The sequence below is a fragment of the Phytophthora sojae genome (assembly GCF_000149755.1).
Source record: "Phytophthora sojae unplaced genomic scaffold PHYSOscaffold_14, whole genome shotgun sequence".
Lineage (NCBI taxonomy): Eukaryota > Oomycota > Peronosporomycetes > Peronosporales > Peronosporaceae > Phytophthora > Phytophthora sojae.
Window position 1 is genome coordinate 931953 of NW_009258128.1, and position 24819 is coordinate 956771.

General features: G+C 55.6%; 4 protein-coding genes across 4 annotated transcripts; 2 read left to right on the forward strand and 2 right to left on the reverse strand.

Annotated features, from left to right (window-relative positions):
• Positions 1 to 1864: 1864 nt before the first annotated feature.
• Positions 1865 to 6069, reverse strand: PHYSODRAFT_566110 (pleiotropic drug resistance protein ABC superfamily; the record flags this gene model as incomplete). Its single annotated transcript, XM_009539974.1, has 1 exon — positions 1865 to 6069. The coding sequence occupies one exon, from the start codon at positions 6067 to 6069 to the stop codon at positions 1990 to 1992; it is 4080 nt and encodes a 1359-aa protein (XP_009538269.1). The 3' UTR covers positions 1865 to 1989.
• Positions 6070 to 8318: 2249 nt separating this feature from the next.
• On the forward strand, positions 8319 to 12392 carry PHYSODRAFT_532317 (pleiotropic drug resistance protein ABC superfamily; the record flags this gene model as incomplete). The annotated part of the gene is made up of 1 exon (XM_009539975.1): positions 8319 to 12392. The coding sequence occupies one exon, from the start codon at positions 8319 to 8321 to the stop codon at positions 12390 to 12392; it is 4074 nt and encodes a 1357-aa protein (XP_009538270.1).
• Positions 12393 to 15876: 3484 nt separating this feature from the next.
• PHYSODRAFT_353101 (hypothetical protein) lies at positions 15877 to 16922 on the reverse strand (the record flags this gene model as incomplete). The annotated part of the gene is made up of 1 exon (XM_009539976.1): positions 15877 to 16922. Exon 1 carries the CDS (start codon positions 16906 to 16908, stop codon positions 15877 to 15879), a length of 1032 nt encoding a protein of 343 aa, XP_009538271.1. The 5' UTR covers positions 16909 to 16922.
• Positions 16923 to 20581: 3659 nt separating this feature from the next.
• On the forward strand, positions 20582 to 24805 carry PHYSODRAFT_566115 (pleiotropic drug resistance protein ABC superfamily; the record flags this gene model as incomplete). The annotated part of the gene is made up of 1 exon (XM_009539977.1): positions 20582 to 24805. The coding sequence occupies one exon, from the start codon at positions 20582 to 20584 to the stop codon at positions 24656 to 24658; it is 4077 nt and encodes a 1358-aa protein (XP_009538272.1). The 3' UTR covers positions 24659 to 24805.
• Between the last annotated feature and the right edge of the window lie 14 nt (positions 24806 to 24819).

The window sequence follows — 24819 nt, forward strand, 5'->3', positions numbered from 1 at the left end:
CTCGTCGAGCGCTGCACCTCGGCTATGTGTTCGTGGACATCGGAGACGATCACGTCTGACACAAACATGGGCTCGCCTTGACGGTCATGGTCACCTTGCCGCACCAGTTATTAATACGCGTCAGCACGTTGTCGGCTATAACCAGGTCCAGCAGCAGCTCCGTACAGCTGTTGTCGTTGATGTACTCGACGCCGAGATGCTTGGCATCGCCAGCATTGCGCGCCTTCTGCTCCAAGCACGATTGCTGTTGTCCACTACCAGCGTGTCGTCGTCGACGTCCAACGAGGCGTCAGCGCCACTGACCTCCTCCGGCAGCCAGGCCAGTAGAGAACGTGGTGCCGTACTTCCCCACAGCCTTCGAAGCGTTCCACACGAAAAGTCGAATTAAGCGGGAGGCGCCCCGCCCGAGTCGTGGAAAAGGAGGGCAATAGGCAACTGATCTCTTCTTGCAGTACTCGCCCCTCATCGTATAGCTCGTTGGTCTCGTCCTCTTCACAAAGCACCGAAACGTCAACACCACCTGAGTCCCATTAACTTGATCTCAGTTTATCAGTAGGGCGTGCCGTTGCAACCGCAATATCTCCAAATATTAGTTCCAACATTTTAGGTTACTATTTCATATTTTACATGTACTAAGTAGTTCGTTTTGGATTACTATCATATATATGTTGAACAGCATCAGCCCAAAGTTGAAAATGGAGCCAGCCCAAAACTGGCTCGCACTTCAACGTAGCCCAAAACAGCCGCCAGAAGATATTGCTTTGGGCTCCTCCTCACGAGCTCATATCGGACCAGCTTTCTGCTGACCAGCGCAGCATAGCAACTCTACTACTGCAAAACGTTTGGAGCACTTGGGCCCGGTGCAAACCTGGACGCCTGCTTGTGGACTGGATACAGAACGCCTGGATCAGCGTGTTACCTGAAAGAGCATCGGTGCGCGCCCACGCACTTAACCCCTGCACTCAGGAGGTGTGTCAGCGCACAAATCCCGCACTCACACTCACCCTGCACGCGCTTTCCACAGAAATCTAGCGCTGAACTGCACGAGCGTCTTATCGCTTCATTTGGCGGGCCAGCTTGAACAGAGTTGATAGCGTCTATCGTCATATGTGCTGTATTGCTGTAGCGAATGCTGCTGCTGCTGTTCGCGACGCGAGTAGCGATATCAAGTCGTGGGACGCGGTCAAGGCACTACTGATGTCCATTTCTCGAGATACTGAAGATATCTGACTGTTCTGTCGGATTTCGTGCACCACGTCCAAAGTGTATTGTGGCTTTCATCCGTTTTGGCAAATCGGGTGGTCCAAGATCCGATATACATATGTATCGGGCCCGATTTGCTGGAGGGCTCCGATTTAGCAGGAAGGGCTGAGGGAAGCAAACTATATCTGGCCCGATTTGCGTCTGGGGGCTGCGAGTTGCGAAGCAAGGGCCAGAAATGCCGTTTTTCGCCGGCAAAAAGGACCGCCGCGAAAACATGCCTGGGGTCCTCTCAGATCGGCGTGGCACGAAGTTGTAGCCGCTGTAGATGATCACACAGGCAATTTAGCTGGTCATAGTGCCATGAAGTGGTGTACTATTATTCCCAATGTATTGCAGTTCTAATGCATCATGAGAGGTGGGGAGGTATGGCCAACTTGGAATGCCTCCCCCCTGAGCCTTATGCTACTAACTCAGGTCAGATATAGCTAAATTGGACCTACCGATCATGTAGGAGCTCCATTTAATATATAAATCGGACTCCGAGATAACACGTCAAATCGGGCGGCAAAATAATTGAAAACCACAATAAGTGTTCGAACCATAATAACTCTGTGAGTCCGAACTACTTCGAAGTACATTAAAGACCAAACAAACACTTGAAGTGAAGGGGTAAATGAAACAAGTCTACTTCAAAGCAAATGCACGGCAGCTATCTCTTCGCTGCTAAATCAATCTTACGCTGAGTCGCTACAAGAGCTCGGCAACGTTTGTCTTCAACGTCACCGCTTATCTCTTCAGGTGGCTCACGTACTTGAACGTCAGGTAGATGGCAAGCTGCAGCACAGCCCAGATCACAATGAGGCCGGCCATGAAGTTGTACTTGCGGTTCGGCCGGAAGTCGTACGTCTCCGCAATGTAGTCGGCCACCGTCATGTCCGTCGTGACGCCGTTAGCGGTCACAGAGATGACATCCTGGACCTCGCCGAACTGCACACCAACCAGGGCGGCAAGCGAGTAGCTCGAGGGCATCAGGTACGTGAACCACTTGTAGCCAGCCTTCATGGCAGGGCGCGGCAGCAGGTACCCCGAGAACAGGTTGAACAGGCACGACAGCGCACCAACAGCCACGTTCGCCACCTTCTCGTTCGGCATCAAAGCAGACATCCACTGGCCCACGAACGTACACGCCGACGTGTACAGGTAGAACACGAACATGAAGAAGATGAAGTCGCCGCCGTTGTCGCTCCAGCCCACCAGCCAGTACTCGATCGTCACGAACAGGATGATCACCACCACCAGGTACGGGATCTCAGCAAAGAAGAGCGACAGACTGTAAGGCAGCGGACCGTAGTAATTCGACATGCGCTCGCGGTAGAACACGGCGCGCTCAGCGCACGTCACCTCCAGCACCGTCATCAGGTTGATGACACCGATAAAGTCCATGCTGTTGTAGATCAGACCGATGTGCGAGTTGATGCGCTTCACGCTGTCAGCAGAAAGCTGGTAGAACGTCGTGCCGAAGATGATGGCGAACAGCGGGAACAGGAACATGCGCATGAAGTTGTACTGCGGATTGCGCCAGTACGTGAGCTGCTGCTTCTTGGCCAACTGGCCAAGCTGGTTCCTGAATCCAGTGGCAATCGGCTTGTAGTTAAGAGTCGAGTGGCATGTGAATTCATCCGACACCTCAGCCAGCTTCAGCGTGCGCTCGCGGTTCGACTTGTACAGCTCGCTGTTCTTGTACTCCACCGAGTAGTCCTTGACGTCACGGCCGATACCAGCACCGATCACCTCAAGCATGTACGTGGCCGGGTTGTACTGCGGGCGAATCTCCATCGTGCCGGGGATCGACGCGAAGTACTCCAGCATCTTGACCGAGTCCACACCAAGGTCACCGAAGTAGGCCGTGTAGCCACCCTTTTGCAGCAGAAGCAGACCATCAAATAGCTCGAAGATGGAGATACTCGGCTGGTGGATTGTGCACAGCACCGTACGACCCGTGCGAGCAATCGACTGCACACCACGCATCACAATCAGGGCCGAACGCGCGTCCAGGCCACTCGTGGGCTCGTCCAGGAACAGGATGCTCGGGTTAGCGACCACCTCCACGCCGATCGTCACACGCTTCTTCTGCTCCACCGACAGACTGCCGACCATGGCGCCCGAAATCGACGTCAGCTCCAGCAGGTCCAAAGTCTCGTGCACCAGGTTCATGCGCTGCTCAATGGTGAAGTTCGGGGGAAGACGCAGGTTCGCCGAGAACACAAGTGCCTCGTAGATAGAAGCCGCCTCCGAGTGGATGTCCATCTGCTCGCAGTACGCCGTGATACGGCTGAAGTTGGACGGGTCCTTCGGCTCACCATTCACGATGATGTCACCAACAATGCGACCGCCAGTCTTGCGGCCGGCAATCACATCCATCAGCGTCGTCTTACCGGCACCGGTGGCACCCATAAGCGCCACCATGCGGCCCGGTTCGAAGTGAGCGGTGATGCCATTCAGAAGCTGCTTCTCCTCGCCCGACGGCAGTGTCACGAAGTAGTTCAAGTCCTTGATACACAGGTTCGACGGCGTGAACGGGAGGCCCGAGCCGTTGCCAGACTTGGCACCGTCGGACACAGCACCAGGGGTGTTCACCTCGACGTACACGTTGTCCTCCTCGTCAGCCTTGTCGGTCATGGTCTTCACGCTCACGCCCTTGTACTTCTCGTAGCGGATGAAGTGCAGCGCCAGACCGTTCAGCGTCGTGAAGAAGAAGTAGTACGCCAGCAGAACAATGACACCGAACCAAATGTACTCCGTGCCCTGTGAGATCGAGAAGCTGTCGAGCAGCGTCCTGCTCTCAACGGGCGTGTAGCGGTCGCTCGAGAACTCCGACAGCATGTTGCTGCGCAGCGCCCACGAGATCGGAGAGAACCAGTACATCCAGATCCAGTAGTCCGGGATCAGGTCGGACAGGATAATGTTACCCGAGAACAACAGGAAGAAGCTCACGGAGATCGAAGCCAGGGCCTGGCCAACCGTGATACTGGGCGACAGTGCACTCAGCATCGTCATGTACGCGCTGATGGCGTGCTGGAAGCACACAAGCACCAGGAAGAACACGATGTACTTCTCGAACGTGCGCGTCAGTCCACTCATGAAGTAGAAGAACGTGCCGAGGATGAACGAGACGATCAGGTTGACTGGAATCTGCACCACACTCTCGGCGATTGCGTACGAGTTCGTGCGGAAGAAGTTGCGCGCGCGCTGCTTGTAGAAGACCTTGCGCAGCTGGAACGAGATGGTGATCTGCTGCCACGCCTGACGCTGGAACAGCGCGATACTGAAGAAGATCATGCGCAGGTAGTACGTCGAGCTCACGTTGAAGTAGATCATGCCCATGACAAGACCAACGATGATGGCCTCGATAACCTTACCCCACAGAAGCGGGGGGTCACGCAGCCAGATCAACTTCTGACGGTTCAACAGCAGCATGGTACTCGGGAGGAAGGCCAGGCCGAACTCGGATTTCTCCTTGGAGCGGGCCAGGTTGGCCACACTCTTGGCCTTCTTGAAGTCCTCGGGGCTCTCGAACTGGTGCTCGTTGAAGCCCTTGCTGATGGCCTCGTACGTCTTCTTGTAGATGTGCGACTGGCAGAAGAGGTTGTTGAAGTCCTCGGACGTCACAGGCAGGTTCTTGTTGGGGACCGTTCCGTTCGAGTAGCGGTGGCCGCGGCCCGACGTCACTTCAATGAGGAAGTCGGCCGGGTCCACACGGGGCGGGCACGTGAAGCCAAGGCCCTGGAAGTAGTCCAGGATCTCGGTTCTCGGGCCGTGGTAGACCATGTGGCCCTCGTTGACCATCAAGATGTCGTCGAACATCTCAACGACTTCGGGCGTCGGCTGGAGCAGCGCGACGATCACCGATCCGCCCAGCGTCTTGCACCACGTGCGCATGGACTTGACGATATCGAACGTAGCGGCACTGTCGAGACCCGTGGAGATCTCGTCACACAGGAACAGGCTCTGGCCACCGACCAGTACCTCACCCACAGTGACACGCTTGCGCTCACCGCCACTGACACCACGCAGCAGAGCGTCACCGACGACGGTGTCGGCGCAGTTCTCCAAACCCAGGATCTGCAGAAGCAGCTCCGTGCGGAGAGCAGCGATCTCGCGCATCTCCTCGGGCTGGTCCTCGGGTCGGCCGTTGACGCACATGTCGGCGAATTTGAACGTCTCCCTCACCGTCAGCGTCGGGATGTGGTTGTCCATCTGGTCAACCAGGCCGGCCAGCTTGATGAGGTCGATCTCGTCCCCTCTCAGGCCGGAGTACAGGATCTCGCCACCCAGCTTCGTCTGCTTGTTGTCCTGCAGCTTGCCGGCCAAAGCCTTCAAGAACGTCGACTTGCCGGCGCCAGGGTTAGCCAGGATCAGCGTCATGGAGCCAGGCTTGATGATGCCGCTCATCGGGTGCAGCGCGTGCTTGGTCGTCATGGGCACCTTCTGCCACGGCGTGAAGATGGAGGCCAGGTGCGAGCCCACCGTGCCGTGGGCGCCCACCTCGGCCGGCACCTGCACCGAGAAGGACAGGTTCTCGAAGCGCACCTCGGGCGTGGGCAGCTGCAGGTTGATCTTGCGCGACAGGTGGTCGTACTTCTTGTAGAAGCGCTCGAGGCCGCCGTTGAGCATCGTCTCGAGGTTGTCAGCCCGCAGCGTACTGTAGCGGCTGGCCATGGTGTCGCCGGCGCCGTGCGAGTACGGGTCCTGCAGGCTGCGGAAGTTGAGCGAGCGGTAGACCTCGGGCACCTGCTCGCCGGCGTCGTTGGCCTCCGGCTGGAGCAGGCTGGCCGTGGCCTTGTTCTTCTTGTCCTCCGTGGCCATGGCGTCGGTCGTCTTGGTCGGGACTGGGGGAGGCTCTTCGATTCGGATGGGGGGCGGGCGGAGCTTGGGGCTGGGCGTCCTCCGAGGCAAATTGAAGAGTGAGGAGCCGAGACGAGAGGCGGCGGCGTGCGGCCGAACCGAGCCGAGCGAGAGACCGAGGTGAAGGTGGTGGTGGATGACAGCGCCGACTGATGGGCGTTTTGATAGGCTGGCTGTATGGAGCGACACGGCAAGTACGTGGCCGCGGCCACGTCCGCTTCGCGACCCCACGACGAGCCCAGCTGGTGCAAGGGCTGGGGCGCTTCGCTGAAGTTGCGCGTGTGGGGCTGTCTATCGCCACGCCTGACATGGCAAAAGATTCTCTTTTGGCCGAGATCCGGCCGGCTTGGCTCGGGAAGCCCCGCGAACACGCCGGTCGACGGCACCGCGACCAGAAGCGTTTGACACAGCGTTGCTGCAGCAGAAGGAGGCAGATCTGCAGATGGTGAACGGGCTGAGTAAGACGGACGAAAGAAAGAGTTCTCTCTCCGCTCGCGCGCGCTAATCGGCGAAACAGCCGTCCGGCGCGGCCAGAAACAATGCGGCGGGGCCTTGTTCCGGCCTCGTGATTGAACGGTTCCATCGGCACAGCGCCGGAGGCAAGGGTTCCCAGCCTTATCTGCTTGCACAGACGAAAAGGAGAGCACGACGCTACGCTTCGGCTACAGCGGTGGCCACGAGAGCATGCTAGTATCTGTCGGTCTGCAGTAGAGCGGGGGGCGCTCGGTGTTCGGGGCCAGCCAACGTGAAGGGGTGAAGGGGTGACGAGCAAGCAGCCGCGAGCCCAAAACGATATCTTTGTTATTTTGGGAAGGTAGGTAACGCCACCATACTAGAAAGAAGTCGGATCGCAACGCCGGGACGCAACGGATCGGCTATGTTTATCTTGGGCACCTCACCTGAATTTTGGGCAATCCTATTCGCCTGGACCGGATCTCCCCACAGCCGTCGCCGAGCAAAGCCCCAAATACAGGTTCACGACGCCCTGCTTGGGCTGAAGCGTGAGCATGCATCGCTGGGATCCGCAGTAGCTTGGGCCAGAGAAAGCAGACTGCGCTAGCAACGAGCGCCGTGTAGCATGAGCCACCGCTGTATCTGTTATCCGGCACCGGCACCAATAATAACTTCAGAAAGCCGCTTACGCACAGGTCCACGAGTGTCCATGGGTCCATCTCCGTTTTGCTGCTCCTCCTATCGGGCCGAGTGTCGGCGCTCCCGTACCGGTAAGTGTATGTAGCCTGCGCTGTTCTGCATCTTGTTCACTTGCTTGCCCGGCGCTTGCCCTCGCGCGGTGCTCGCTTGCGATCGCGACAACGCCTCGATAGTCGGCTCTCGGCGGTCTGGACGTAGCGCTGCAAGCTGGTCTCGTGCGCTCGCGCTCATCAACAGCGCGGGATCATTTCGGCTGTGGTAACCAAGGCGTGCTGCCTCGCAAGAGGCAGAAGACGCGACGGCGGCAGCGCTTCACGTACGTAAGTGAGGACAAAGCACTTCAGCACGTATTAATCCCGCAAGCGCCATTCCCATCGGCGTTCCCTCCACTCGACGACACCAACAAGCTGTTCGCGGCGTGAACTTCAAACGTAGAGCGCTGCCGTTGGTGGATACGCCCGACCGGTCAGCTTGCAGCGCGTTGCGCGTGGCGCCAGAACGAGCCGCTCGGCGGGCACCAGCTGCATGAAGCTCCGATGCGGGTCAGCCGATCGATACCTTTAGCAAACCACCGTAGCAAATCGCCCACAGCACCGCGGGCGGCAAGACGCAGCGCATCGAGACGCAGTGCAAGTTGGAGCTCAGTTGCGCGCTGGGATTCCCACTGTGGAGTATGACGGCCCCTCAAAGTTGTATCAGACACCGCGGTGATGGGCGAACTTCAACGGCCCCCAAACGCTATAATATATTTGCATTTTGTCCGTACATGTAAAATGAAAGGTCAATTTGAAGCTTTTAGCATAGTGAAACTATATCGTTATCGACCCTTTTAAAAAGGTTACGCGTTCTTACTGCACATTCGCACTTTAGAGGGATACATGTACCAATCGCTCCACTTCAACGTGGCCAGCGACTCTTGGGTTGACTATAGAGCCGCCACGCTACCCATGGCATCCATCCATGCTGCCGTGTTCGACTTCGACTCGGCCTCTGCCTGCGCTCGGCCACTCTCACTTTCGCTTTTGCGCCGCGCCCAGCAAGCCGATCCAACAGCCAAGATGGCGACGACGAACGAGGAGGCCAAGTTGAAGCTGCTGCAGCCCGAGGCGGGCGACGCCGGCGAGCAGGTGCCCGACGTGTACCGCTCGCTCAACTTCCGCAGCCTGCAGGACCCGTACTCGCACGGCGCCGGCGACACCATGGCCAGTCGCTATAGCACGTTACGCGCCGACGACCTCGAGTCCATGCTCAACGGCGGCCTCGAGCGCTTCTACAAGAAGTACAACCACCTGTCGCGCAAGATCAACCTGCAGCTGCCGACGCCCGAGGTGCGCTTCGAGAACCTGTCCTTCTCGGTGCAGGTGCCTGCTGAGGCCGGCGCCTACGGCACTGTGGGCTCGCACCTGGCCTCCATCTTCACGCCGTGGCAGAAGGTGCCCATGACCACCAAGCACGCGCTGCACCCGATGAGCGGCATCATCAAGCCTGGCTCCATGACGCTGATCCTGGCTAACCCGGGCGCTGGCAAGTCGACGTTCCTGAAGGCTTTGGCCGGCAAGCTGCAGGACAACAAGCAGACGGAGATCGGCGGCGAGATCCTGTACTCGGGTCTGCGTGGCGACGAGATCGACCTCATCAAGCTCGTGGGTCTGGTTGACCAGATGGACAACCACATCCCGACGCTGACGGTGAGGGAGACGTTCAAATTCGCCGACATGTGCGTCAACGGCCGACCCGAGGACCAACCGGAGGAGATGAGGGACATTGCGGCCCTGAGGACCGAGCTGTTCACCCAGATCTTGGGCCTGGAGGAGTGTGCTGATACGGTGGTGGGCGACGCGCTGCTGCGTGGAGTGAGTGGGGGAGAACGCAAGCGCGTGACTATTGGCGAGGTACTCGTGGGTGGCCAGAGCCTGTTCCTGTGTGACGAGATCTCCACGGGTCTCGACAGTGCCGCTACGTTCGATATCGTCAAGTCCATGCGCACGTGGTGCAAGACGCTGGGTGGATCGGTGGTGATCGCCCTGCTGCAGCCGACGCCTGAGGTGGTGGAGATGTTCGACGACATTCTGATGGTCAACGAGGGATACATGGTCTATCACGGGCCGAGAACGGAGATCTTGAACTACTTTGAAGAACACGGCTTCACGTGTCCTCCTCGTGTGGACCCGGCTGACTTCCTCATTGAAGTGACGTCGGGCCGTGGCCACCGCTACTCGAACGGAACGGTCCCCAACAAGAACCTGCCTGTGACGTCCGAGGACTTCAACAATCTATTTTGCCAGTCGCACATCTACCGCAAGACGCACGAGGCCATCAGCAAGGGCTTCAACGAGCACCAGTTCGAGAGCCCCGAGGACTTCAAGAAGGCCAAGAGTGTGGCCAACCTGGCCCGCTCCAAGGAGAAATCCGAGTTCGGCCTGGCCTTCCTCCCGAGTACCATGCTGCTGTTGAACCGTCAGAAGTTGATCTGGCTGCGTGACCCCCCGCTTCTGTGGGGTAAGGTTATCGAGGCCATCATCGTTGGCTTAGTGCTCGGCATGATTTACTTCAACGTGAGCTCGACGTACTACCTCCGCATGATCTTCTTCAGTATCGCGCTGTTCCAGCGTCAGGCTTGGCAGCAGATCACCATCTCGTTCCAGCTGCGCAAGGTCTTCTACAAGCAGCGCGCGCGCAACTTCTTCCGCACGAACTCGTACGCAATCGCCGAGAGTGTGGTGCAGATTCCAGTCAACCTGATCGTCTCGTTCATCCTCGGCACGTTCTTCTACTTCATGAGTGGACTGACGCGCACGTTCGAGAAGTACATCGTGTTCTTCCTGGTGCTTGTGTGCTTCCAGCACGCCATCAGCGCGTACATGACGATGCTGAGCGCGCTGTCACCGAGCATCACGGTTGGCCAGGCCCTGGCTTCGATCTCCGTGAGCTTCTTCCTGTTGTTCTCGGGTAACATTATCCTGGCCGACCTGATCCCGGACTACTGGATCTGGATGTACTGGTTCTCTCCGATCTCGTGGGCGCTGCGCAGCAACATGCTGTCGGAGTTCTCGAGCGACCGCTACACGCCCGTTGAGAGCAGGACGCTGCTCGACAGCTTCTCGATCTCACAGGGCACGGAGTACATTTGGTTCGGTGTCATTGTTCTGCTGGCGTACTACTTCTTCTTCACGACGCTGAACGGTCTGGCGCTGCACTTCATCCGCTACGAGAAGTACAAGGGCGTCACCCCCAAGGCCATGACTGACAACGCTCCTGAGGAGGATAACGTCTACGTCCAAGTGAAGACTCCAGGTGCAGCTGATCAAGCCTCGGTAGGAGCGAAGGGTGGTGGTCTACCATTTACTCCATCGAACCTGTGCATCAAGGACTTGGATTACTACGTGACACTTTCGTCCGGTGAAGAGCGGCAATTGCTTCAGAAGATCACGGCACACTTCGAGCCGGGCCGCATGGTGGCGCTCATGGGTGCCACCGGTGCTGGTAAGACGACGCTCATGGACGTGATCGCTGGCCGTAAGACGGGTGGCCGCATCGTGGGCGACATCTACGTGAATGGCGAGCTCAAGGACCCGGCCAACTTCAGCCGCATCACGGCCTACTGCGAGCAGATGGACATTCATTCGGAGGCTGCGACGATCTACGAGGCGCTTGTGTTCTCGGCGAACCTTCGTCTTCCCCCGAACTTCACCATTGAGGAGCGCATGAACCTGGTGAACGAGACGTTGGAGTTGCTGGAGTTGTCGCCGATTGCTGGCGAGATGGTTGGCCGCTTGTCGGTGGAGCAGAAGAAGCGCGTGACGATCGGCGTTGAAGTGGTGTCGAACCCGAGCATTTTGTTCCTTGATGAACCAACGAGCGGTCTGGATGCACGTTCGGCCTTGATCGTGATGCGCGGTGTGCAGTCGATTGCTCGCACGGGTCGTACGGTGCTGTGCACAATCCACCAGCCGAGTATCTCCATCTTCGAGCTATTTGATGGTCTGCTTCTGCTGCAAAAGGGTGGCTACACGGCCTACTTCGGCGACCTCGGTGTGGACTCGGTCAAGATGCTGGAGTACTTCGCATCGATTCCTGGTACGGAGGAGATTCGTCCGCAATACAACCCGGCCACGTACATGCTCGAGGTGATCGGCGCTGGTATCGGCCGCGACGTGAAGGACTACTCGGTGGAGTACAAGAACAGCGAGTTGTACCGCAAAAATCGCGAGCGTACGCTGGAGCTCTGCGAGGTGTCAAGCGAATTCGTGCGCCACTCAACGCTGAACTACCGCCCGATTGCTACGGGCTTCTGGAACCAGTTGGCCGAGCTCACCAAGAAGCAGCGATTCACGTACTGGCGCAACCCGCAGTACAACTTCATGCGAGTGTTCCTGTTCCCGATCTTCGCCATCATCTTCGGCACGACGTTCTACCAGTTGTCGGCCGACAGCGTGAAGCGCATCAACTCGCACATCGGTCTCATCTACAACAGCATGGACTTCATCGGCGTTGTGAATTTAATGACGGTGCTCGAAGTGACATGCGCCGAGCGCGCCGTGTTCTACCGCGAGCGCATGTCGAACTACTACGGACCGCTACCGTACAGCTTGTCGCTGTGGTTCGCCGAGATCCCGTACCTGGTTGTGGTGATCATCTTGTTCGTGACGATCGAGTACTGGCTGGTTGGCTGGAGCGATAACGCTGGCGACTTCTTCTTCTTCCTGTTCGTGTTCTACCTGTACACGTCGACGTGTACGTATGTGGGCCAGTGGATGTCGGTGCTAATGCCGAACGAGAAGGTGGCGAACGTGGCTGTGGGTGCGCTGTCGTGCCTGTTCAACCTGTTCTCGGGCTACCTGCTGCCTCGCACGGCGATGAGGCGCGGCTACAAGTGGTTCACGTATCTGATGCCGTCGAGCTACTCTCTTGCGGCGCTGGTTGGCGTGCAGTTCGGTGACAACCAGGACATCATCGCGGTGACGTCGGGCAACACGACCACGGACATGACGGTGGCGCACTACATCGAGATCACGTACGACTTCCGGCCTAACCGCAAGTACAACTTCATGGTCGGCCTCATTGTGATCTGGGTCGTGGTGCAGCTCGCCATCTACTTGACGCTGAAATACGTGAGCCACCTCAAGCGATAAGCGAGCGCAGCGCCGAAGTTGTATGGTGGATATCCCCATGTACTTGCATTTGAATGACGTCTTTTCACCTTCTGTACCTGCTATTATAATACAGCCCTGTTTCCTATCTTGCTTCAACTTGCTACGGCCCACACGCCCTATGCGCGAGGTTAGGCGAGCATTTAACCGCATGATGCATTGGGGAAACGTGAGGCTACGAGGCGGTCTGCGTGTCGCGCCGACCACAACCACGAAGGAAGAGCCTTCATGCATGCCTCCTTTTCGTCGAGACTACACCTTAGTGTACAGTAGTGCATCGACTATCGCGCTGCAAACGTTCTCGTAGCAGCTCATATCTAATGGGTAGCAAGGCAAGAATGAAGAATGAATCTGCAAAGCTGATCCACTTTGAAGTCGCCCAAAATTCCGGAGCCCAACCGAAGTTGAATCGAAGCTGAATCGCGGTGGTCAGGCGCTTACGACCGCCGGGCCGCCACTTGGCGCTTGTATGGGCCATACAAACGCCAAGAGGCCTTCTACACTGTCAGGCCGATGGCTAAGTCTCAATTCGGTATACAGACAACGACGGATAAATCCGGCACCACTGAATGGCATCCTCCATAGTAAATGTACCAGAATTCTCTGTCGGGAACGATAGAGATTGTACAAGGCAATGACATAAAGTACACGTAACGGAGCATAAAGTACACACAAATTTAGAGAAAGTACTTAAAACCATATGAATTACAAATGTCAAGTGTAAATCTCGAAGATGATTGGCTATCTGAATTACTTATTGTAAAAAGTACAACATATGTGTGCCGGGTTTTGCGTTGCCGTATTTATCCGTCGTTGTCTGTACCGGCTAAAACCGGCTGTTTCATTCTTCCCTATCTCTTGGAGGAGGACCCCTGCCATAGCCCAAAACAACGGGAAAAAATACCGTATCGTTTTGCTGTGCCTGTCGGCTGCGTCGTCAGCGACCACTGCCAGCATCGGGTTGGTCCTGCCTTCTTTGAGGCTGCACCTCAAAGAAGGCATGCATGCATTCCGTATGCACTGGGTGCATTGCACTCGAACGGTGCATGCAGTCCATGGCTCTGTTGACTGCCCCCCCCCCCTCGGCTCTTTCGAATCGCGCCAATGCGATCTCAACTCAATGGCGACCGCGCGTGAAGATCTTCAAAGCCTGTGAGGACTCTACATGGTGTGTCGTGGGGTTGCCGCCGACTTTTCGTGAATGTCTACCTCCTGGCCGCAAGCTCCTTCACTCATCATTCGGCTCACAAATCTGCAGGTAAAGTAGGCCACCGACTTCACAGCCTCTATGGGGGCCTGTTCATTTTGCCACATGAAGCTGCGGAGGAGCCGGAGGTGTTCCATGTTCGTTGCAAGGTTATCGCGACCATATCGAATACAGCACTCGAAGTTAAAAAAACACTTTAAGCAGCAGCGATGGAAGATACGGTCATGATGTTAAACATCGGCACACGAAGGCTTCGTGGAAAAGCGTCTAGGTAGCAGGGAGTTGAAGGAAGGATCAGCCGCGCAAACCATTCGCCAGATGCAGGCTGGCATCGTTACTATTTATTTAAGCGCGCTTCGCTGCCTGCTCAGTTCGGCATTGGCGCGAGTGCATTCACTGCAGCGTTGCTGTACTGGGCATGAACCTGGTCGGCGCCTATACCGGTACTGTATCTACGTTTGCGGCAGTGCAGGACATCAGCCTCTGCGCAAAGGAAACCCGCGTCTATTTAATAAGTAGGAGACGGTAGACTCTTGTTTTAACTCTAGCAGCAAAGCGAGAGCAGAGGCCCCACAGTACTTTTGTAGCCCAAAGAGCACTCCATTCGGACCCCTTTCTCTCGTCGGAGGACCCCTGTCGCTTGCATTCGAGCCCAAAACAAACGAAAGGATATCGTTTTGGGATGCGTGTGCCTCGCCAAGGTTTATTGGTTCACGAGCATCGCAAAACTTCGTGTGCAAGAAAAACTATTCAAACTCTTGCCGAGAGTCTCGCATAGTGTGTGTAGTGTCCTGACCACTTTGTCTGTGCGCCACTCGGCTCTTGCCGTCCGCCGCTGTCGGCGCGGCAGTCTCACTCTCAATCTCAGGAGATCAAGTTGGTCATCGCGTCGCGACCAGGCGAGGTGAGGTCGCGCGTGAGGTCGCCGCTGTCTAGGGTGTCCACGACACCAACACTCTGCTCAAGAGAATGATCGGTTCTCTTGAGCAGTGTCCTTTAGCGACTCGCAGCCGCGTGCTCTTCACGCTGGCACCCACACGCCCGAGGCACGCCTTCAGCAGAGGCGGGGCCCAGCGGGCTTCAACGCAGTCAAGTTGCACTTACCGCGAAAGGAGATGGGTAAGGCCGGAACATCATAAACTTTGAAAGTCAGCCAATCCGCGGCATTGGTCCTCCATAGTTAGTAACTGTAAAGCCAATTACATTACAGACTTGAGCGTGAGAACGAGACGCCTGATATATCCGGATTTAAAAGGGAATCATATGTGGCAGACACCACTTTATGTATTTTACATTGACTCTAATACCTGATCTCATCGGTAAAAACGGGTATTAGTTGTTACCCGTCTCGTTCTCACGCTTTAGTCTGTACGTCTCGGTCTCCGCTAACGGCAGCTGCATCGTTCTTCACTACGTTGTGCTGACACAATGCTTACAGCAGTCAACTGCTAAAGCGGAGCCGAACGGTTGCTTCGACAACGAGAAGCCTCCTTGTCTGACCGAGATGGAGGTGCCTGACACCGCTAGCCTCTATAGGCTACAGTAACCCACGTCTCCTCACGCTCAACTGAGCGACTTTAAGCGCGCTTATGCTTGCCACGCGCTCGTTGAAGCAGGTACCATCGACAGCTGTTCGAGCAAGCATTCAATGCGCAGCGCGACAGCGAGTGGAACTGCCTTGACGTGAGGAGCCCAAAATTCCTGGAGGAGGTAGCCCAACGGTAACTTTGATAGTGAAACCAAGTATGAATGAAGCATCACTTTCACTTGTTTCCGGTATGACATCGCATTCGGACCCCTTTCTCTTGAAGGAGGACCCCTGTCTCTCGCGCATGTAACCCAAAACAACGCAAAGATATCGTTTTGGGCTGTGCCCCTCCGAGTTGGCACGAAGTACATTCGTCAAACCTCCCGGGATCGCAGTCTCAGGCCGGATCGGCGCTCAAAGCCAACCAGAGACTGCCTCAAGCGCGCGTGGAGGTCCTTGCTGCATAACACGCGGCGAGCGAGCCCTCTACATGTTCTCTAGGCTTTCAAGGCACCGTCTTATCTTGCGGACATGGTGCACTCACCCCGGAAGATGGGCAAGGCCGGAACATCGCTGGCGTCGCCAACATCGCCGCGAACCTAACATTTTATACTTGTAGCTACAATGAAAACTATGAAAACTATGAACCAGGAATTCTTTGCTACATGTAATTATTTGCTACCAGGAATACTATGAACCAGTGCATGGACTTGTTGACCTCGGCTGAGCACTCAGGCGAACACGGCCCGAGGGCGGCACGGTTTCGGCGGGAACGACGGCCTCTGCTCGATCGCGACGATCTCCACGGGTCTACCCTCGGCCGGCCGCGTGCACGCCACGAGTTCCACGTTGATACGCGACTGCGGGCCTCGAATGCCCGGGTACTTGAGCGTCCCGCTGAGCCGCTTGGGAGACAGCTCCCCACCTTGAGCCAGGTGCCGAACCTCGTCCAGAGGCAGCACGCCGCCGTAGAACCGAAACTCGTCCAGCAACCCGTGGAAGCCGTACCAGCCGACAAAGTCTCCGTGCGGGAAGTCGCCCCCGCCGGCCGTGACGTAGCCCGAGCCGACCTGTTCGTGCAGCAAGTGCTGCCACTCGCGATGCAAAGCCCCCGTCATCGACCAGACCTTTTCTCCGTCCAAGTAGACGTTCTGTCGCTGGTGGTCGAGATCGTAGGTCAGAACGATATGGTACCATCGATCGCACTTCAGATTCTTTGCCACCGGCGTCCTGACATCCAGCACCGAACAGTAGAGGTTGCTGTTCGAGTCCACCATGACGAACTGCTGATGGTACTGCGGCCAGTTCCGGCTGTCCCGCTCCTCGGACTGCAGCCCGAAGATGACCCCGCCCGTGTACTTGGTCTCGTCCTTGGGCAGCAGAGAGAACCACAGGTCGAAGCTGAAGCTCTCCTCATGCATGGTCTTCAGCGCGAAGTACATCCGACGGAACTGTCCCCAGTCCGTCGGCGGCGGGTACTCGACGCAGGCGTAGGAAGCGCGCACAAGCTCGTCGTTGTCGTTGGTGTCCAGGCCGTGGAACATCATGGATCTCGCCTGCATGTAGCGCCGCTTCCATGTGTGCAACAAGTGCTGCTGGTTCTCCGGGACAGCGCCATGTACCAGACGCTCGTGCCAGAGCAGGCCGTCCGACAGCAAGCGGAACCACCAGCTACTGGTGTGCGATAGCTGGAAGGCGTCAAAGCCTGCCAGGAAGCCGCCGACAGCCTCTAGCACCTCCGCGGGTAGCTCCTCCAGCCACATGGATCGATTTGAGCGAAACCAAGAATGCCGCGCTGCTTGCTTCCTAGTCGTCGGACACACCTTGAAGTTGAAAGGTCGTCAAAACTTATATACGAAGGCCTTTAAAATTATTCATATAAACTTAGAAGGACCGTAAATTACAGTCGTAATTATTGTGCTTGCAATGATTTTAGCAATATGAGGCGAGATATGCTGTATTTATAGCGACCACCTGCTAGATTTACGATAAATCGAGGTGCATAAATGGGTGGAGACCTCGAATTACGCTAAAAGTGCCACAATTGCACTTTTGAAATTGCTATTGTGGCTGTGCAGCTGCAATTCGGTCGGCTTTTACCCACAAGCACCTAGACACACGGCAATTATGCATAAGAGGGTGGATGTATGCATAATTTTAGCAGGTCGTATATATTTTTCACACATATTTAGGAGCAGGTTTTGCCATATTTACGTCTAAAATGGTCGGCAAAATCATTGCGAAGCAATATAAACGGGAGATAAATGCGTGGACGGTCGTAATTAATTGGTTTTCATTTATATCTGTCAATAATCAAAATACAGCTACATTGTATTAATACTACATGTATTGTATTAATGCAATCTTCTATATAAAGGCATAGCATGTAGACAGGACCGCTTAATGCATATTTCATGCCAAACATCAAATATGTATAGTTCTTTACGAAACAAATGTGATATGTGTACTATTTTTCTATTAAATTTGGTCTACAACATTAAAAATATTCCTACGCGAAGAACATATATTGTGCCTTTCACTTCTTTTGGCAAATCGGACTTCGGAAAGTGCACGCTTAGAGAGAGGGCTAGGTTATTACGTCTGTTTTGACGGTGATTGGCACCACGAATTACCCTCGTACTTAAAATAACACCAAATTTTACCCAGTCACAGTAGCGGAATTCTCAAATTTCCTCCAATTATATAGCTTCATGCTACACTCTTGTGAAGACCTACGGAGCTAGTCACAAGCTCGGGGAAAGCTTGAATGGCCGACACTCGCCCGGCCATTTTAGGTTTTCGTCGCTACAGAAGAGTTAAAGATAACCTACTCAATTGACATGCGTTGGAGAGGGATCGTGCTCATGTACGTATATTCCATAGACACAGCGACAGTAGCTAGTGTTCTAGGTCTATCGGTGCGTAGTTTAGGCCGCTGGTACCGTCGCTTTCGTACGACAGGAAACGTACTGAAGAATGAACCAAGGGCCAAGACGTCAAGATGGCCAAGTGAGGTGTGTGCATTTGTACGATCGTATGTACAAAACCACCCTTGCTTCTACTTCGAGGAGCTGCGCCTCGAGCTGCGAGCTAACTTCCGAGACACGATCAGCCTGTCGGACTCAACTATCTGTCGAGCACTTCGCTTCGACCTCAACCTAACCAGGAAGGTGCTCACAAAGCGGGCACGAGAATGTGTGCCTAGTGAGCGCCGTGAGTATGTCGCTCGGCTTCTGCCCTTCTATAGTGGCCCCGACCAGCTCGTCTTCATTGACGAAACGTCCAAGGATGGAAGGTATATTTCATACTTGAAGTTTTATTACTGGGAATTACTGACCTAACCAAATTGATGCCTATCTTAATGCTCGCTAGATCTCTTCTTCGTCGGTATGGCTGATCAACCCGGAATACCCCTGCCCAAGTGACCCTATCGTTCAGTAGGGGAAAACGAGTGTCCATTTTGGCCGCAATGGACGTGCAGGGCTTCTTTGGGTGGGGCAATGTGGAGGGTACGTTCACGCGTGTTGATTTCCATAACGTGTTTAAGGAAAAAATCATCCCATTCCTCGACCCATGGCCTTTGCCGCGCTCAATTGTGATCATGGACAATGCCAAGATCCACATGTACAAGGAACTACAAGAGCTTATCCACGCAACAGGGGCTTTATTATTCTTTTTGCCCCCGTATTCGCCTGACCTGAACCCGATTGAAGTGGGGTTTTCCCTCCTAAAGCGCTGGATTCAGCGGCACACCAACATGGCATTTCGCGAAGACCCACTTGCCGTGCTGAATGTAGCGATGTACAAGTGTACTAGACAGAAAGAAGAAGTGGGGCAAAACTTATATAGTCATTGCGGATACAAACCAAATGACTTAGCGATAACAAGCTAATCTAGTACACACGCTCGTTCGAATGTGTGTGGTTTTCCTCTTATTGCTCCATCGATTCGACATTCGGGTACCAGACCGAATCGCGAGCGTACACTCCAGCACCAACGTAGCTCAACGGCAGAGTCCCGCTTGCGGGGGGCGGAGGTTCGGTTCCTCCCGTGGGTATTACTACGTGCGCGCGTGTGGCGTCTGGTTCGAGCTGAGCAACAGCCGTATACAAGCGGCAAGTGACTCAGCAGCGGGTAACTACAAATGCAAATCAGCTTGCGGTTGAGGGGTGATATGCTCGATAGTGTATTCGTGTGATTGTGGCCTGTGTGTGCTCAGATACAAAGGAGGCGAGGACGAGCGCAGCTGGTGACGAGAAGCGGTCTGCGCTGAGAGGCAATGTGCGCGTGGTTGTGGGCTGTGTGTGCCTATCCGCAGATGCAGTGAGGGTGAGGGTGAGCGCGATTAAAAGGCATGTCGGTGCGCATGGGACTTGCGTACACGTGTCCACAGAGGCGACAAGGGTAAGCACAGCTGGTAATGCGGAGCAGCGACCATTGGGAGTCAGTGTATGCGCCTTTGGCTTGATGGTGTGTGTGTGCTTCTCGATTGTGCGCTTGCTTTGCTCAGACATAGGAGGCCCCTTTCCGATTCTAGATCTCTACTGCTGAGTCAGGATGCTAGCCTCGTGACGCGACTCCAATGCAGAGCGAAGCTATTACGGTGAGGCAAGCAGGAGTTTCTAAGGAGCACAGAGCGGTTACGCTTGCACTTGAGCCGGCGAGAGTTGGAGTGTGGGCCACGTGTGTTTGTCGGCTGTCCAGTCACATGTTTTATCCAATCAGGACAGCCTTTAATTAAGCCAATTTTTACTGGTCCATCTTTCAGATTAGGAAGACCAATCTATGCTCGGAACCCCTCCGGAGCTATCTCTGAAGGGTGGCAAAACGACAGAAAGGCACAATACCTAACACTATAAAGTGGCTGCAATTTGTTGGTACGGTATGTATTTTTTTAGTAATGACAATATAACATATAATGAGTAATACCTTAGTCTGTTTTGGTAGTATTTTATCATTACGGCAGTATTTTACATTACCGTACCTAAGATTACTTTCGGTCTTTCTCATTTGGCAGTAAAGAGGCTCTCATTTTCTTCAAAAATGCTTTCTTCTTGCTAACATTCAGCAGTTATACGCGTTTTGATTGGCTAAACTACCTTTCAATTTCAAAAGAATTGCCCAAGGTGTCTTGAAATGGCAATGCGAATTTCTGCGAGGCACAGTACTTTCAGTTAGATTGCATTTTGTAGGGATGACACTTTGTAAGATACCCATATCAACTATGCGATTCCGATATGCCTTTTTTCTGCATCCATTATCCCACTTCAATGAGGACATCCTCCCTACACAAACGTCGACATTGCCCAGAACCCGTTCAAGTCAAGCAACAGAGGGCGCGTTGTTGGCGTTGCGCGCAACTCCAACCGAGCGCTCACTTTCCAACTCGCCGTCTGCAGCTCAAGCCGTTCCCACTCAAACTCGAAGCTCCAAGCGATGGCCAAGGACGAGAAGGACAAGTTGAAGCTGCTGCAGCCCGAGGCCAGCGCCGACGGTGGTCCAGACGTGCCTGAGGTCTACCGCTCGCTCAACTTCCGCAGCCTGCAGGACCCGTACTCGCACGGCGCCGGGGACACCATGGCCAGTCGCTACAGTACGTTACGCGCCGACAACCTCGAGACGATGCTCAACGGCGGCCTCGAGCGCTTCTACAAGAAGTACGACCACCTGTCCCGCAAGGTCAACATCCAGCTGCCCACGCCCGAGGTGCGCTTCGAGAACCTGTCCTTCTCGGTGCAGGTGCCCGCGTCGGCGGAGGACCACGGCACGGTGGGCTCGCACCTGCGCGGCATCTTCACGCCCTGGAAGCGGCCGGCCATGGTCACCAAGCACGCGTTGCACCCGATGAGCGGCATCATCAAGCCTGGCTCCATGACGCTGATCCTGGCCAACCCTGGCGCCGGCAAGTCGACGTTCCTCAAGGCGCTGGCCGGCAAGCTCAAGAGCTCGGCCAAGACGAAGCTGGGTGGCGAGATCCTGTACTCCGGCCTGAGAGGGGACGAGATCGACCTCATCAAGCTGGCCGGCCTGGTGGACCAGACGGACAACCACATCCCGACGCTGACGGTGAGGGAGACGTTCAAATTCGCCGACATGTGCGTCAACGGCCGCCCCGAGGACCAACCGGAGGAGATGAGGGACATCGCGGCCCTGAGGACCGAGCTGTTCATCCAGATCTTGGGCATGGAGGAGTGTGCCGACACTGTCGTCGGCGATGCGCTGCTGCGTGGAGTGAGCGGTGGCGAACGCAAGCGCGTGACCATCGGTGAAGTGCTGGTCGGCGGTCAAAGTCTTTTCCTGTGTGACGAGATCTCTACGGGTCTAGATAGTGCCGCAACCTTCGACATCATCAAGTCGCTGCGTACGTGGTGCAAGACGCTGGGAGGGTCGGCCGTGATTGCCCTGTTGCAGCCCACGCCCGAAGTCGTGGAGATGTTTGATGACATTCTCATGATCAACGAGGGCCACATGATGTACCATGGACCAAGGACGGAGATCCTCGACTACTTTGAGGAGCGTGGCTTCACGTGCCCCCCTCGTGTGGACCCGGCCGATTTCCTGATTGAAGTGACGTCGGGCCGTGGCCACCGCTACGCTAATGGCTCTGTTCCGGTGAAGGATTTGCCCGTGTCGTCGGAAGACTTCAACAACCTGTTCTGCCAATCGAGCATCTACAAGAAGACCGACGAGGCTATTGGCAAGGGCTTCAACGAGCACCAGTTCGAGAGCCCCGAGGACTTCAAGAAGGCCAAGAGCGTGGCCAATTTGGCCCGCTCGAAGCAGCAGTCCGAGTTCGGATTGGCGTTCATCCCCAGTACTTTGCTGCTGCTGAACCGCCAGAAGCTGGTGTGGCTGCGTGACCCGCCGCTTCTATGGGGTAAGCTTATTGAAGCACTGATCATTGGACTTGTCATGGGCATGCTGTACTTCGACGTCAACTCGACGTACTACCTGCGCATGATCTTCTTCAGCATCGCGTTGTTCCAGCGTCAGGCGTGGCAGCAGATCACCATCTCGTTCCAGCTGCGCAAGGTCTTCTACAAGCAGCGGCCGCGCAACTTCTTCCGCACGTCATCCTATGCTATTGCTGAAAGCGTCGTGCAGATCCCGGTGAATATGGCGGTGTCCTTCGTGCTGGGCACGTTCTTCTACTTCATGAGCGGCCTCACGCGCACGTTCGAGAAGTACATCGTGTTCTATTTGGTGCTGCTGTGCTTCCAGCACGCCATCAGCGCGTATATGACAATGCTCAGCTCCTTGGCACCGAGTATCACGATTGGCCAGGCGCTGGCCGCCATCTCCGTGAGCTTCTTCTTGCTCTTCTCGGGCAACATTATCCTGGCCGACCTGATCCCGGACTACTGGATCTGGATGTACTGGTTCTCTCCGATCTCGTGGGCGCTGCGAGCCAACATGTTGTCGGAGTTCTCCAGCGATCGGTATTCACCTGCAGTGAGCAAGGCCCAACTCGAGAGTTTCTCCATCAAGCAAGGCACGGGCTACATTTGGTTTGGAGTTGCGGTGCTCATTGTGTACTACTTCGCGTTCACGAGCTTCAATGCGCTGGCGCTGCACTTCATCCGGTACGAAAAGTTCAAGGGCGTGAGTGCGAAGGCCATGAAGCATGAGAAGGAGGCCCACAGTGTGTACGTCGAGGTGAGCACCCCGACCACTGCGCTGCAGGAAGTCGGACAGACGAAGGTCAAGGGTGGCGGTCTTCCGTTCACGCCGTCAAACCTGTGCATCAAGGACTTGGACTACTACGTGACCCTGCCCTCGGGTGAAGAGCGGCAACTGCTCCAGAAGATCACGGCACACTTCGAGCCTGGTCGCATGGTGGCACTCATGGGCGCAACGGGTGCCGGTAAGACGACGCTGATGGACGTCATCGCTGGCCGTAAGACTGGGGGACGCATCGTGGGCGACATCTATGTGAACGGTGAGCTCAAGGACCCGGCCAACTTCAGCCGCATCACGGCCTACTGCGAGCAGATGGACATCCACTCGGAGGCTGCTACGATCTACGAGGCGCTGGTGTTTTCAGCGAAGCTGCGACTCCCGCCCAACTTCACCGAGGAAGAGCGCATGAACCTGGTACACGAAACGCTTGATTTACTCGAACTGAAGTCGATCGCTAGTGAAATGGTGGGCAGCCTGTCGGTGGAGCAGAAGAAGCGCGTGACGATCGGTGTCGAGGTGGTTGCAAACCCTAGCATCCTGTTCCTGGATGAGCCCACGAGTGGCCTGGACGCGCGTTCGGCTCTGATTGTGATGCGCGGAGTGCAGTCGATTGCTCGCACGGGACGGACGGTGCTGTGTACGATCCACCAGCCGAGCATTTCGATCTTCGAGCTGTTTGACGGCCTGCTTCTGCTGCAGAAGGGTGGATACACGGCCTACTTCGGCGACCTCGGCGTGGACTCAGTCAAGATGCTCGAGTACTTCGCGTCAATTCCTGGCACGGAAGAGATTCGTCCGCAATACAACCCGGCCACGTACATGCTCGAGGTGATCGGCGCTGGCATTGGCCGCGACGTCAAGGACTACTCAGTGGAGTACAAGAACAGCGAGTTGTACAAGTCGAACCGCGAACGAACTCTTGAGTTCTGCGAGGTGTCTGACGAATTCGTTCGGCACTCGACGCTCAACTACCGGCCGATTGCTACGGGCTTCTGGAACCAGTTGGCCGAGCTCACCAAGAAGCAGCGACTCACGTACTGGCGCAACCCGCAGTACAACTTCATGCGAGTGTTCCTGTTCCCGATCTTCGCCATTATCTTCGGCACGACGTTCTACCAGTTGTCGGCCGACAGCGTGAAGCGCATCAACTCGCACATCGGTCTCATCTACAACAGCATGGACTTCATCGGCGTGACGAACCTCATGACGGTGATCGAGGTGACCTGTGCCGAGCGTGCCGTGTACTACCGCGAGCGCATGTCGAACTACTACAGCCCGCTGCCGTACAGTCTGTCGCTGTGGTTCGCCGAGATCCCGTACCTGATTGTGGTGATCATCCTGTTCGTGACAATCGAGTACTGGCTGGTGGGCTGGAGCGACAACGGCGGCGACTTCTTCTTCTTCCTGTTCGTCTTCTACCTGTACACGTCGGCGTGCACGTACATCGGTCAGTGGATGTCTGCTCTGATGCCGAACGAGAAGGTGGCGAACGTGGCTGTGGGTGCGTTGTCGTGTCTGTTCAACTTGTTCTCGGGCTACCTGCTGCCTCGCACAGCCATGAAGGTGGGCTACAAGTGGTTCACATATCTGATCCCGTCGAGCTACTCGCTGGCTGCTCTGGTTGGCGTGCAGTTCGGCGACAGCCAGGACATCATCGCAGTGACTTCGGGCAACACAACCACGGACATGACGGTGGCCGACTACATCGCGAAGACGTATGACTTCCGGCCGGAGCGCAAGTACAACTTCATGGCGGGCCTCATCGTCATTTGGTTCGTGGTGCAGCTCGCCATCTATCTGACGTTCAAATACGTGAGCCACCTCAAGCGATAAGCAAGCACGCCGTTGATGTCGCATGCCAAGACCCCCAGAGCCGAAGAAGACCGTATCGTGTTGCTTTTTTTTCTCGCTGTTCTCTTGCTCACACTTATAATCCATGCGTAGCAATGAAAAAAATAAAAATCGGCTCCTTACCACCACACGACTTGACTTGA